General features: G+C 36.7%; 1 protein-coding gene across 11 annotated transcripts in view; it reads right to left on the reverse strand.

Moving 5' to 3' along the window:
• The window catches only part of LOC105489990 (TBL1X/Y related 1), a 185037-nt gene that overhangs the window by 12124 nt on the left and 157936 nt on the right, over positions 1-14977 (reverse strand). For all 11 annotated transcript variants that reach the window (XR_011619907.1, XM_071091270.1, XM_071091272.1 and 8 more), the window contains 6 exons: positions 14824-14921; positions 13650-13710; positions 5637-5758; positions 5405-5479; positions 1481-1608; positions 228-393 (listed from right to left, as the gene is read on the reverse strand). Coding sequence is in view for 10 of the 11 variants with exons in the window: in XM_071091270.1 (XP_070947371.1) it covers positions 228-393; positions 1481-1608; positions 5405-5479; positions 5637-5758; positions 13650-13710; positions 14824-14921 (650 nt within the window). In the remaining variant the exon portion in view is untranslated. The remainder of the gene's footprint in view (positions 1-227; positions 394-1480; positions 1609-5404; positions 5480-5636; positions 5759-13649; positions 13711-14823; positions 14922-14977) is intronic.

Here is a 14977-nt window from a genome sequence, read left to right on the forward strand (position 1 = left end):
AAAACAAAAGAATACAATAATAAATAATAAAACAAACGATCTAAATCCATTTCAAAATTCCGGTCTCCATAAAGACATAACTTCAATTGGTTTCTATCTTACTCTAAAACCAAGAATTCAATTAATGCCACAAGAGGAATGACAAGAAAATGGTGGGGGAAAGTGTATAGGCAAATGTTTCTACCTAAATTTAAGAGTACCTGACCATTTAAATAATGGAGACATACCTGTGTGTTCCAGATGTGTACACATTTGTCAAAAGAACCACTTGCCAGATACCTGCCATCAGGACTGAAAGCTACACTGTACACAGGCTCTTGGTGTTTTGTCAAGGTATGGATGCAGATCCCTCGGTCTACATCCCACAACCTAACAGTAGAATCAAAGGATGCACTGAAAAGGGAGGGAAAGAAAGTTAATTTGTAAGTAAGGAAATACTCCTCCAGCCTTGCCTCCACCCCAACCTCCATATTCAGCCACATCTAAAATAGCCAAAATTCTTTATGAGAAGCAGACCGATTGGACTGTTGGGAAGAATATTCTGTGAGCTTCAAATCAGTGACAAGAAAATAATAAATAAATGAAATTCAGAAAGAAGAGCAAGTGTTCTAGAAATTAAAAGCTAAACAAGGAAAAACAAAAACAAAAAACAAAAACAAAAAAAACCCTTAAAGGAATCTCCCAAGTTCAGGAGTAGAAAACATAAATGTGTTCATTTACTGTATTCCTTTTCTCTCTAAATAATCCCTGTTTCGCATGGTTTTGAACACTGAAGTGACCACAGTTTTCCGTTTGTCTTTTTTCTAAAGATACTAAAGACACTTTATTTTGCTATGCCTCAATTGCTTGGATTTTCATCAATATTTGGTATCAGTCAATATTTGATTATTTCAATATAAAATATCACTATAACTTGAAATAAAAAAACCCAGTGTTTAAAGATTCCCCTTAAGGAACCAACGTAGTGCCCATCAGCTAACAAGTGGATGAAGAAAATGTGGAATACCTACACAATAGAATACTACTTAGCCATAAAAAGGAATGAAATACTGTCTTTTGCAGCAACTTGGAGAGAGCTAGAGGCCATCATTCTAAGTGAAATAACTCGGGAATGGAAAATCAAATATCATGTTCTGACTTGTAAGTGGGAGCTAAGCTATGAGGATACAAAGGTATAAGAATGATATAATGAATTTTGTGGACTGGAGGTAGGGGTAGGGAGATTGAGAGAGGGGTGAGAGATAAAAGACTACACACTGGGTACACTACACTCCTTGCAAAACCAGTGCACTAAAATCTCAGAAATCACCACTAAAGAATTTATTCTTGTAGCCCAAAACCACCTGTACACCAAAAACTACTGCAATTAGGAAAAAAAAAAGTTTCCACTTGATGAAACCTTCCCTAAATTTCTGTCATATTTATTAGAAGTTGTATTTGTAGAAAACTCATAAAAGGAGGAATAAAACAGAAGTATCACCTTGCTAACATAAGGTTGGCATTTGGATTATTAGTTCCTGGTCCTGTTGGACTCCATTTGATAGTATAAATTTCTTTATTATGTGCTTGCAAATCATGGACACAATTGTCTTGTTTCATACTCCATATCTAAACAAAAAAGAAAAATGTATATAATTATTTTTCCATACAATTAGTACTTTAAAATATTATCTTGACACTTAAAATATTATATGGACAGTCTAAAATATGAGTGATATAACCAGAACGATGATAGAAAAGAGTATTTACAAAGAAACTGAAATGCAATAGAATATATTTAATATTTGCATCTCTGTTAAAAAAAAAAAAAGTTAGCTTTAAGCCCTTTAAAAATATTCACTATTATGAAGTTTGAAGACTGAATTAACTATAGTAGTTCTGAGATTACTTTGGTTAAGGTAAAAATCCTAAAATGCTGAAGGTCCAGTTTTTACACTGTCCTTTAAGTAAAAGATCTACATCATAAACTGCTCTTAGAATTCTAGAATCAGGAAAATTTCACAATGGAGAACTGAAAATAAATAACCAACTTACAAATAATGATGACTCACAGAGAACCATAAAAAGTAACATAGGAAATAAAGTTCAAATGAAAAGACGAAAAGTAGGGAAAAAAAGTAGACAAAAGTAGTCAAAGTAGAGAATAAGCCTTTCCTGAGATGAAAATATGCCTATGTATATAGATTTCAAGTGTCTATTATTTTTGAGCAAAAATTAATAGAAATCAACACGAAGAGTATTTCTGAAAAAAAAAATCACTCAATAAAGACATGGTAGGTCCTACAGTATCTCCTTAACACAAACACATACAACACCCCAAACCCAAGAGCCAACCAAGAAAACAATTAGCTCAACTTTACATTTCCGTGACATGACCATTACAAGATAATGAAGCATCCCAGTGTTTTGGTGTATTTACGACCCCAAGTAAAATAAATCTGAACGACATGTTTTCAGAACTGATTTCATTCGATCTAATTGATGGAATTTGATACTATAGCCACTCTCAACTCTTACCTCCCTTGAAATAATTTTCTCTACGTACTTTCTTTTTCCACTTGTCATTCCTTCTCAGTTTCCTTTGGAAAGCTCATTCCTCTTGATTTGGTGATTTAAGTTTCTGAAGACTTACTCTTTTAGCTCCCCTCTTTTCTCACTCTCTGCACTACCCACACAGTTTTGTCCCTGCCCCAATTTTTTTTTTTTTTTTTTTTGGAGATCAAGTCTCACTCTGTCGCCCAGAACTATCTTGGCTCGCTGCAACCTCCGTCCCCCAGGTTCACGTGATTCTTCTGCCTCAGTCTCCCAAGTAGTTGGGATTACAGGCGCCTGCCACCATGCTTGGCTAAATTTGGTATTTTCGCAGAGATGGCGTTTCACCATGTTGACCAACCTGGTCTTGAGCTCCTGACCTCAGGTGAACCACCCACCTCGGCCTCCCAAAGTGCTTTAATTACAGGTATGAGCTGTGGCAACGTGCCTCTCACAGGGGTACCAGCTGCTGGGGTCCCCGCAGACCCTGACCCAGCGATGGATAAATAAAGTACACTAACACACAGATATTCTGTTTTGCCAGTCCAGCTGAGGGTGTCTGAGCCACTTATAGACTCCCTGGAGAGTTCTGTGAACAGTTGCAACCATGGCCCTGATCAGCTGGTGAGACTCGCATTTATTCAGTAAGATTAATTCATACAGGCTTGAGTCAACAAGTAAAACGCACTTAAGCACCCATGGTACATCAAAGCTTAGTCTTAATATTATATAAGTAAACAAGCTAGCTAGGTAAACTACTCTGCCTTTCTTTATTACTACTTTAATTTGTTTAACTCAAGGTAAAGGAACCAGGCTGCATTCAACCAGATCGATTACTGAAGTTACTTCTCAGCCTTCCAAGAAGATTTGTGTCTATTTCTATAACTGTCTCTTATATTTTTCCCACCAGACTGATTGAACCCCAACAGTGAGCCACCAGGCCCGGCCATGCCCAAGGATTTTAACGACCACCTATCTGCTAAGAATTCCCAGTTTTTAATCTTGAGCTTACAGTTCTCCAAGCATCAGTCCCACCTATCTCCTCCACTCACATGACTCATCGTCACCTCATTCCATCTGGCATTCCCTCTCCTCAGAAAACAGCCCATTACACATTATCCATCCACCCTAGTTTTTGCTTTAAAATCCTTCATGACCTTTAAACATTCTTAGGATGAAGAAAAACTCTCTGACAATTTCTAGCTTTAACTTTTCTCCACCTTCAACTCAATATGTGGCACAAGGCCCTCTGGACATTACCCTTCTGTCATTTCCTCAAATGTGTCACACACAATTTCAGAATAAATTTTTTCATGTTGTAAGCATTAATGCGTGTACATATAAGGAAAAGCCAAAGATGAAAGCATTAAGAAAAGTATTACTATTAGCGATTTTGTAAGGGAGCCCAGACTTAAGAATTGTCTAACTAAAAACATAGCAGATACTTAAGGGAGAAAACCTCACAAGCTTCCCAAGGTTAAATTTAATCTGTTCATAGTAGCAGGAAAAGCAGTCTTCCCTCAAGATTTTCGTATCTGTAAGTGCCATCACATCTGCAGTCCTTGGTACTGCAAAGTCAAGGATAAAACTGTTTTCAGTAGAAGGTTACCTGTTGCAGGAGAGGGCTTAAAGTTTCATTTATTTTGGCAATAAGTATTAGGTTGTTCTTTACCTCAAAATGCTTTTTTCCCCAACTGAGGAATCTGGTGTGCTTAGATCTGCTTAGGTGCAAGATAGCAGTTTTGCTTTTAGTCATACAACAAGAAAAACAGAGATCCATGTTGAGATGTGGATGCTCGTATGTCAACTAAGCTCCCTCACTGAGAGATTCTCTGCTATATATCAGTTTTCCAGCAATGGTAATATATATTCATACCACAGCAAAATCAAATTAATACAACGCAAAGAAGTTCAATCAAATCCACGAATGCTACAAAGATCTTGAGTACTTATTAGTCAAATCTTTACATATGCAAATAAATTTAATTGCAAATAACCTCTAATTGCATCAACATATGACTTTCTAATGGTGAAGACAATTTATAGCACGACCTTTCTTACTATTGGTGATGGCTAATTTTATATGTCTTCTTGACTGAGTCACAGGGTACAGGTATTTGGTTAGACATTATTTCCGGCCGTGTCTGAGGATACTTCCAGTTGAGACGAGCTAACTTAGCTGACTGAGAAAAGCAGACTGCCGCCCTCCCCAGTGTGGGGGTGGGGTGGGCGGCATCACTCAGTCCAGTGAGGCTCTAAAAACGCCAAGGAAGCGAGAATTCTCTGCCTCAGCCTGACTGTTGAGTTGGTATGCTGGTCTTCTGCTCTTGGACTGGGACTTACACCATCGGCACTCCTTCTCTGGCTATGGAACCACGCCTCCATCTTTCATGGCCTCCAGCTTGTAGACAGTGGACTGTGGGACTTCTCAGCCTCCATGATTTCTCACAGTAAATAATTTCTCACATAAATTTTTCTCACATAATAAAAATTTCTCACATAATTTCTCACAGTAAATCTCCCATCCATCCATCTATCCACACACCCACCCACCCACCCATCCATCCATCCATCCATCCATCTTCTTATTGGTTCTGTCTCTCTGGAGAACCCTAACTAACAGGGTATCATAAAAGTCCCATTGTATCATAAGGCATCATTTTAATATAATTTGCTACATTCAAATAGTTTTATGTATTTCAGAAAAGAAAGTATAAAACTTAAAAACCAATGGTTAGCCATTTAAAATGTCGGAGTTTTCATCCAGACATAAACACTCAATGTAAGAGACACATTCTAAATTATCTTAAAACAGTCAGAGCAATCATAGTGTGTGACATCCCATGCCATTTCTCCCTACTAAGCAAATTACCTTTAAAGTCATGTCATCAGAACAGGAGGCCAGGAGATTGCCAGTTGGGTCCCATTTGATAGCATTTACTTCATTCTAAAAATAACAACAAATATTCACATTTTCATTGTATAGACTGGGTAGCTATTTGAACATTAAACATACATACTTTAAAACTATGTATGTTTTAAAACTATTCTGAAACGTTACTTGTTAACCACGACCACTGTAACGTGGAAAAAAGGTTCCTTACCGTATGTCCTTGGAATGTTTTAATAGGTCTGTCTTGTCCTAATTTACAGACATGAATGCACATATCTGTACTACAAGAAGCAAAGGTGTTGTTGCTCTGCCAATCAACATCCAATGCTGGTGCTGCAAAAGAACAAATGTAAGGTTTGCGTTTATTCCACATGTACTAAAATCCAAGAGTTTTAGCTTTGAACCATTGTTGACTAATAAAATACACTAATAGGCACTTAAACATTTTACTTTATACTTTTTAAGATATTAAGAAAAAATTAAAATAAAGGTATCAATATTTAACAGTATTAACAAATTTCAATTTAGTTATTTCTAGGTGAGGCAGGCCCTAAAAGAAAGTACACTGGCCTAGTAACCGGGAGATGAAGGTCCCTGAGAGCTGGTTCCGTAAATTACTAGCACTGGGTCTTGGGTTCTCTTTTATAAAATGATAAAATTAAATGTGAAGATATCATGCTTTTCATTTCTAAAATCTGTGAGTGCTCAATGGACAAGAAGCCTCGGTTGTGTCACTGCCTAATTAGTGGACACAAGCAAGTCACTTAACCTCTTATGATATATCCTCATCTAGAGTGAGGATTAACACACAAGTTGAGTACCCCAATCTGAATATTCAAAATCCACAATGCTGCAAAATCTCCACCTTTTTGAATGCTAGTATGATGCCACAAGTGGAAAATTCCACACATTAAATACTTAATACAAACTTTACTTCATGCACAGAACTAGTGAAAATACTATATAATGATACCATCTGGCTATAAGGTGTATGTAAAACATAAATTAATTTCATGTTCAGACTTGGGTCCCATCCCCAAGATATTGCCTTATGTATATGCAAATATTCCAAAATCAGAAAAAAAATAAAAAGTGCAACACAATCATGGTCCCAAACACTTAGATAAGGGATACTAAACTTGTACTATCTTTATCCTTAGTACACATGGTGAAGACCAGGTGAGGTAATGTATGTGGAAGTACTTTGTAAATTACAAGAGTCAGACAAGTGTTATACTGAATATGTATCATTCCCATTATTATCTACTCAACTAACAAATGGAATACGGCATATGATTTCCAAATAATTTTCTTCTAAGCAACTTTTGTCAAACACCTGTTAAAAGCAAATGCCCCTTAAAATCAATGAATTTAAAACCTCCAAAGCCCCAAACCAGGCTCGCATTTAATACTTTGCCCGAGTTTAGCTCTGAAATTATTGAACATCCTTTTCCCCTGCTGCAAGGTGCAAAGGATCTCCGTAATTAGCAACACAGATGACGGTAATGATAGTGAGTAACTGGGTTAAGCGAGTAACTGGGTTAAGCAACAGAAGTATATCAAAGACACTGCATTTAAAGCAGGGGTTGGCAAACTATGGCACATGAGCCAAGAATGGCTTTTATATTGCAAGGGTGGAGGAGGGGATCAAAGGAAGACATACAAATGTGAAGTAAGATTTAAAAGTTCAGTGTCCATAAATAAGAGTTTTATTGAAACCCAGACAAATGCATTAAGTTGCATATTATCTATGGCTGCTTTTTCACTACAAGGGCAGAGCTGACTAGTGGCAACAGAGATCTTATGGCCTGCAATGTCTAAAATACTTTCAAGTCCTTTAGTGAAAGTTTATCAACCCTAATTTAAAGAAAAAACTAAAGGAGAAAAACAAGAGGGTTAAAGTTGAGCTGTGTGGCCAGGTGTGACTCAGCACTTTGGGAGTGAAGGCAGGAGAATTACCTGAGCCCAGGTGTTTGAGACCAGCCTGGGCAAGAGAGTGGGACCTCATTTCTAAAAAATAAAATAAAATAAAAAATTAAGCAGGTGTAGTGGGTCCATGTCTACAGTCCCAGCTATTGGAAGGCTGAGGCAGGACTGCTTGACCTGGGGAGATCGAGGCTGCAGTGAGCCAGGACTGCACCACTGCACTCCAGCCTGGGCAACTTTGTCTCAAAAAACAAAAACAAAAAGTTTAGCTATGTATATTAATTAGTAGAAATACAAAGCATTTAATAAAGGAGATTAGAGATGTCTGTGGAAAGGGAAAACAAAGCCACAAACTCTCTCATTGCGTATATCCAAGTATAACAGTAACTGGCTATGTTAAAAATGAAACATAAACAGGTGCTTCAGCAGTTAAACTTATAAGCCAAGAGATATGTCATGCATAAGAACTTGTTAACTACGGATAGGAGAAGTAAAAAGAATGCAAAAAGAAGATTTAAAGCATTTAGAACTCAGAAAGGAAATTTTAATCAGAACTATATGGAGACTTTTTTTAAAAAAAGACAAAGGATAACAGGAAAGAGAAACTGATTTCATTGCCTGGCGAAAGACAAATCAGGTAAGCCCCAAATCTAAAAGTACTATGTACTAAAGAACAAAGAAGCTAATTGTAGTAATATGACCAGACATTAAAATAGTTTTGGGTATATTTCTATAATGAAAAACTAGGTATCAGGACACCACTTGGATTGAGTTAAGTTCATAAAGGAAATAGATTGGAAAGAAAATATTTAAAGGGAACTTACTATGGAGGGTATATGAAATTTCGAATAACTATATTTAAAACATTTAACCCTCCCTCAGTCAACTTTTTAACAAACGCAGTGCCATATGAAATTATTAACATGAATTCACCTTTTATACAAAATTTCAAATTATGAGAATTCCCAACAAAGTAAACACAATCAAAAACCACACTTCAGAGCTGTCAGGCTGAGTACGTTGTAAGCTGCACTTTTATACTAGTCATGAAGCAGCACTGCTTTAGCTGGTGTTTGGTTTTCCTGCCCATAAGCCTTTTTGCCTGTGCTGTGTACAATTCCCAGCTGAGTGCTTCACTGCTAAAGGCTGCCAGGGACAAACTTCACAGAACTGCCTTGCTCTGCTGCTGCGTCCTCCCTAGAAGAGGTGTATCCAAGCTGGTGTTGTGTATGTTTTGGGGAAGGAGGGAGGGAGGGGAGATCTAAAGACCTAGCATCCTTGGTTCAATGTAAGAAAAACGTGAGGTGCAAGCTCCCCTCTGCACCAGGCTGAGACTGGGCCTTTCTTCACCAGCGATCACTTCCTTCCTTGGCTTCTTCCCACTCCCCCATCCTGCTTCCCATATTTCTTCACTTATTTCTCCTAAGAGGTTTTCCGCAATAAGTCACGTCACTCAAATGTTTGGCACAGGGCCTGCCTTTTGGGAGAACCCAACCTAAATCAACTAGCAAACAAAAATAAGTGCCAACTTTATCAGCATGATGTGTGAACTCTGCCTCTGTTTGTGTGTATCACCATTTCTGACAGCAATGTGGATGACTGTCCTGTTCATTTGGCAGTCAACTCTCATTCGTTCCTTTCTGTACTCTGCCCTGCTAGGATGAGAAACCCAGGAGGGCTATTGTAAGTTATTTCCCAGGTTCCTGTGCCTAGTGGTTTCCACGTGGGTTCATACAATGTAAGACATTGTCAGGAATTCAAAGTGAGGAGTCCAAAGTCAGGAGTAGTAAGACGACAGGCACGATAGCCATCATTTCAGACTGGGTGTTGAGTATTGCCAGGCAGCCTATCCTCTACATCCCAGTCCCTACAGGACAATCACGTCCTGCCTTCTCCTCTAGAGTCTTAGACTTCCTTCAATTAGTCTCTGGGTTACCTCCTATTCCTTAGTTTTTCACTCTTCCCAACACCTTTGCAACTATTTCTTTGTATTAAATTCCCTTTCTTGGAGTGTCTGTTTGGTTTACACTCCATTTTCCTCCATGGAAGCTAATTCAGTAACTACTATGCACTTTCATTTTAACATTAAATGTTATTACTTAAAATACAATTCTAAAAATTTTAGTGTTTCTTTGGTAAATAATCTTTCTATTGTTAACAAGTGCAAAAAATGGGGAAGGGAAGGAAGCCTGAAAAATCTAATTGATTTAGAAGACACTAAAATGTTATTAAGAAGGCCAAATATCCGTCAGGATGTTCCAGAGGTGTTAATTTTATACAGGGCAGCCTGCAAAATGTTAGAGAGGAGGCTAAAATAAACAACAACAACAACAAAACAGCATTAAAACAAATAAGCTATTAGGTTCATAAAAAGAAAACAAAAAAAAAAAAAAACAAACTACATAACCAAATCAAGATTGTTGAGATGTAGGAAATGTTGCAACGTAAGCTGTGTGATTAATGCTTCTGTGATATGCCTGCCTCATAAAATACAGTGCTTACAGATTGATATAATCAAAGAACACATACCTCTTTATTTTATATTTATTCCTAAAATGAGTCTTGATAGTACAAGCTTTTTAGAAAGAAAGTTCTAACATTTAAAAAAAAAATTTTATGTACCTGACAAGTGAGACAGCTGTGTTCACTAACAGCAGTCTCATTTTACACGTTAAGAGGCTAAGAAAACTTAATTTTCCCAATTATACAATGTTTTAAAATCTTGGAGCTAAAGTTAAAATTTTTGTCTAATCCACCCCTGTTCTGATTTACTTTCATTAACCCATGTAGCCTCCGTAATTTTAAAAGAGAAGGAATAAACCTATGAGCGAAGAAGGATGCATTTATTACTGACTTCATTTTTAAAAAGCTTTATTGACATATAATTCACATACCAATTCACCTGTTTAAAGTATACAATTCAATGGATTTTAATATATTATTAATTCATAAAATCTGCAGTCAAATATAAAACTTTCTAACTTAATTTTGATTTCTTCTTTGGCCCATGAGTTATTTAAAAGTGTGGGTTCCTGGGTATTTGGGCTCTTCCAGAGATGTTTCTAATACTGATTTCTAATTTAATTTCATTGTTGTTATAAATGTCATTTAGTTGGTCAAGTTACTAGATAATCTTCAAATCGTTTACAGACTTAATTCCTTCTTCCTGTCTTCTCATTCCATCAATTATTGAGAGAAGAATATTGAAATATTCAACAGTAATTGGAAGCCCCGTAATTTCTATTTCCTTTGAAGCTCCATCATTTTTTGCTTCATACATTTTTAAAGTGTTATTAAATGCATTGTCATTTTAAAATGTTTTGAATTGACTGTTTAACATTGTATTAATAACCTCCTTTTCCCCTGTAATTCTTCTGAGCTTTGAAATCTAGTTTGTCTATTAACGTAGCCATTTCAGCTGTCTCTTGATTAGTGATGGCATGGTATACATTTTCACATCATTTTATTTTCAGTCTATTGATGTTTTTCTATTTGAAGTCTATTTTACATAGGCAGCATATAGTTGAGTCTTGCTTGTTGATTTAATCTCACAATCTCTGCCTTTTAATATTTAGGCCATTTACACTTAATTTGCTTTGTCATAAGGTTACATTTAAATTTACTGTATTTCTGTTTATCTCTTCCGTTCTTCCTCTTTTTGTATTTCTACCTCCATCTGGATTAATTGGATATTTTTTATGATGACATTTTCTTCTCCTTTGGTGGGTTCTTACCTGTAATTCTTTATTTTTAGTGGTGGTTTCAGGATTTACAGTGCACACCTTTAACTGGTCACCATCTACCTTGAGGTGATATTTTAAATGGGCTAAATACTTCATTTTATTTTCTGCCCCTCTTCCCTACCTTTTTACCTAAGATTCTGACTACTTAGGTATTAGTCTGTCCAAAGTTGTATCACAACTCATTGATGCTCTGTCCCCACCCTCTTTTCCAGTCTATGTTCTCTGTTTTTGGATAGATTCTATGCAGCCTCCAAGGTCGTAAATCATTTCTTCTGCAGCATCAAATCTGTGGTTTATCCTATCGGGGCATTTTTCATCTCACATGTTGTTTTTGCCTCTAGAAGTTTAATGACATCTTCTCTGTCTCTACTTAGCTTTCTGAACATATGATACAATTAATCTTTGAATGATGTGAGGGTTAGGAGCACCAGCCCCCTGTGCAGTTGGAAATCTGCATATGGCTTTTTGAATCCCCAAAATCTTACCAACTAATAGCCAGCTGTTGATTAGATGCCTTACTGATAATATAAACAGTTGAATAAGATATATTTTGTATATTGCAGGAATTAAAAATTATGCAGAATAAATGAAGACAGACCAAAAAAGAGTATGTACTTTATGATTCCAATCATATAATGTAATCTAATCTCTGGGGATGGGAGAGAGGTATTACTAAGGGACAACAAGAAATGTCTGAAGGTTAACAGATATATTCATCATCCTGAGTGTGGTAATAGTTTCAATGGTGTATACATAGGTCAAAATACATCAAATTGTTCAAGTAAAATATATACAGTTCATTTTATGTCAACTGTGCCTCAATAAAACTGTTTTTAAAAACAAAAGTATGGTAAGAAAGAATACGATGGGTAAACTGAAGCTTATTCATTCATAAAAATACTTTCATACTATGTACCTCATCAGGTTATAGTCAGGACTAAAGGGGACAGAAAGAGCATCATCTCCAACACAAAGTTGGTACTAATCATATGGTACCCAGCAACAGTACCATAAACATACTTCAACTTTACATTACTCCTAGGATGTATGAGAAATTTTTATGATTAACAGCCAGAAGCCTGACAGAATTCTGAAAACTAGAAGCAAAGGTGAAAAGGAAGTACAACAGGTGAACAAAAATGTGTGTAAATGCTTATTCGAGTGGTGAGTGTTCATCAAGTGGAATTGTTTAACGATGTTTGCAAACTTATTCAGATACTACAGAAAAATCATTTTGCACCTTATTTTGCTTGTTTAGGCACACTAAACAAAGAATGAAAAAAAGCAAAATGCCTGAAGTTGCAAATTTCCAGTTTAAAGTTGATGCTGTGCCACTGGCTGTTTGTAAAAGGATGTCATCAAAGATTTGAGAAGAACCAGGGTTATTATTTTAGTCAGTCTCCAAATTAAAATTTTTTCCAGCACAACAAAATCAGAGAGACAGCTAAATCAGGTAATACTAAAACCACTGGGTATCTTGTTCCAGCTTAACATCATTTAGTTCCTGCAGTCAGGAAACTCACTGAAAAGTGGTGCAAAGGTTCTAGACTGAAATGGAGCGCAGGCACAAAAATATGCCTGGCTCTCTACTCAAGCTGAATGTCTGGGTGTGTGGCTGTATATCATGCAGGACGGAGCACTACTTTCGAGGTCGGATTAATCAGATAAAAGTACCAGACTGAGTATTTCTTTTCTTTTTTTTTTTTTTTTGAGACGGAGTCTCGCTCTGTCGCCCAGGCTGGAGTGCAGTGGCGCAATCTCGGCTCACTGCAAGCTCCGCCTCCCGGGTTCACGCAATTCTCATGCCTCAGCCTCCCGAGTTGAGTAGCTGGGACTACAGGCGCCCGCCCCTGAGCCCGGCTAATTTTTTCTATTTTTAGTAGAGATGGGTTTCACCATGGTCTCGATCTCCTGACCTTGTGATCCGCCCACCTCGGCCTCCCAAAGTGCTGGGATTACAGGCGTATTTCTTAAAAGAGAAATCCATCTAAGCCACCAACATTCCAATAACATTGGGAAAGTCTATTGTTCACTTCAGGTAGACAGATGCTCAGGTACCTCGATCCAAAATGAGAAAATGACAATACCTAAACCTACAGGAGTCTATGCAGTATTTTCATGTATATCATTTAGTCTTATCCCCATAACAAATAGGCATTATTATTATTATTATTATTATCCCTCATTCACAGATAGTGAAAAGGAGGCTCAGAAAGGTTAAGTGACTCTCAGTCTTAATGCTTCTTAAGTGGAGTGGAACTGACATTCAAACTCAGATTTTCTGATTCAAAAATCTATGTTCTTTCCATTAAATAATGCCACCCCTAATTGCACCAGGCTGCAAATGCTTTATTTATGGTGCATTTCACAGAAAACGTTTGATGATCCTCTGACAATTAAGAGTCTGAATGTCATGGAACATCAACTCTCGAAAGGACTAGTAACAAGACTGATACTTGATATTTCAACATTTAAAATAAATTATATGCTGTTAGAAGTTTTGTTAGAAAAACAGAAGCAAGCTCCAGCTTTCACGTAAATTATAAGAAATTTACCTGAATGAAAAGGAAACTGTTGCTTGGCTTCACCAGTATGTGCATCCCAAATGATTGTAGTCTGAGAGTAAAAGGAAAAGAAAAATAAACTCATGCAAAGAAGTTTATCATAGATGCGTAAATTATATGCCTAACTGTATTAAAGCAATATGCAATGTCAGAGTGGATTTAATTTTAAACACTTTATCCCAAATAGTACCACAAGGCTATACTCCACTTCCGGAGCAAATGACTATTAAGTAGTTTGGTTTTTCCCTGTTGATTCTGCTCGGTCAACTTACTTCAAATAACAATTATTGGCAATCTACAAAGCGTGAGGCATTGTATTAGATTTTGCTTTAAAAACTCCATTGCAATAGTACATTAAAGTGAGATTCGTATAGATGTTTACTAAGAGAGTAAGTTTTTGGTTAACAATGCAATCAGTTCTCAATATTGAAAGATTTTAAAGGCTCATATTTACACAAAAAGGCAGCTTTGAATTTTGGCAATACTTAAAGCAAGAACCTCAAGTATTGTATAGTGGCAGTGACTATCAACAGGACTCAATCTCTCTCCTTCCCAGCCTACTTCACTTTTCTTCCCCTTTTGCCACTTTTTTTTATTGCTCTCTGAATATAAAGAGTGAACCAGTTTCTCTTCACTTCCCTGTTTTGACACCACACTCAATTATTATCATGTCCCTTCCTGGATTAAGATAATCTTAAACCCTTATTTAGGAGGAAGAAGGTCGTATTTCCAATTCATCTATATTCACCAGCCAAGTTAGATGAAGAATAGACAGATCCTGCATTTCATATTAGCTTCACTTAAGTACCAGGAGTTGGCTAACAGACCAGCTCTAGAATTTCCCATGGATTCACTCCAGAGCCATGTTCACTGGTGAGACTAACTAGAAACCGCAGAAGGGAAGCAAAAAGTGCAGGAGGTATGACATTGGTTATGGCTCAAATTCCAGCTAAAATTAAAAGTGTTCACACAGATAAAAGGATAAAAACATTTTGATAAGTAGATTCAGGAAAGAGCTGATAGACCTAAGAAAGTATTTCTATCATAAATTCATATTTGAATTTCCCAAATAGGAATGTTCATGTGATTGGCAGCTAAGACAAAACACTGCTTTCAATTAAACCCTGTAATACATTCACCTTTACAGAACTTAATGAGCTTTTACCTTGTCTACTCCAGCACTTAGGATGAAATTTCCTTTCTTATTCCATTTTAATGCAAATATAGGGCCTTTATGCTGCCCTAAGGTGCTAGCAAGGTTACCTAAAATTCAAAAGAAAAACAGTAACATTACTTTAAATTTTCTAACTTCAGATCAA

This window comes from Macaca nemestrina, chromosome 2 (assembly GCF_043159975.1).
Source record: "Macaca nemestrina isolate mMacNem1 chromosome 2, mMacNem.hap1, whole genome shotgun sequence".
In the NCBI taxonomy this organism is placed as follows: Eukaryota; Metazoa; Chordata; class Mammalia; order Primates; family Cercopithecidae; genus Macaca; species Macaca nemestrina.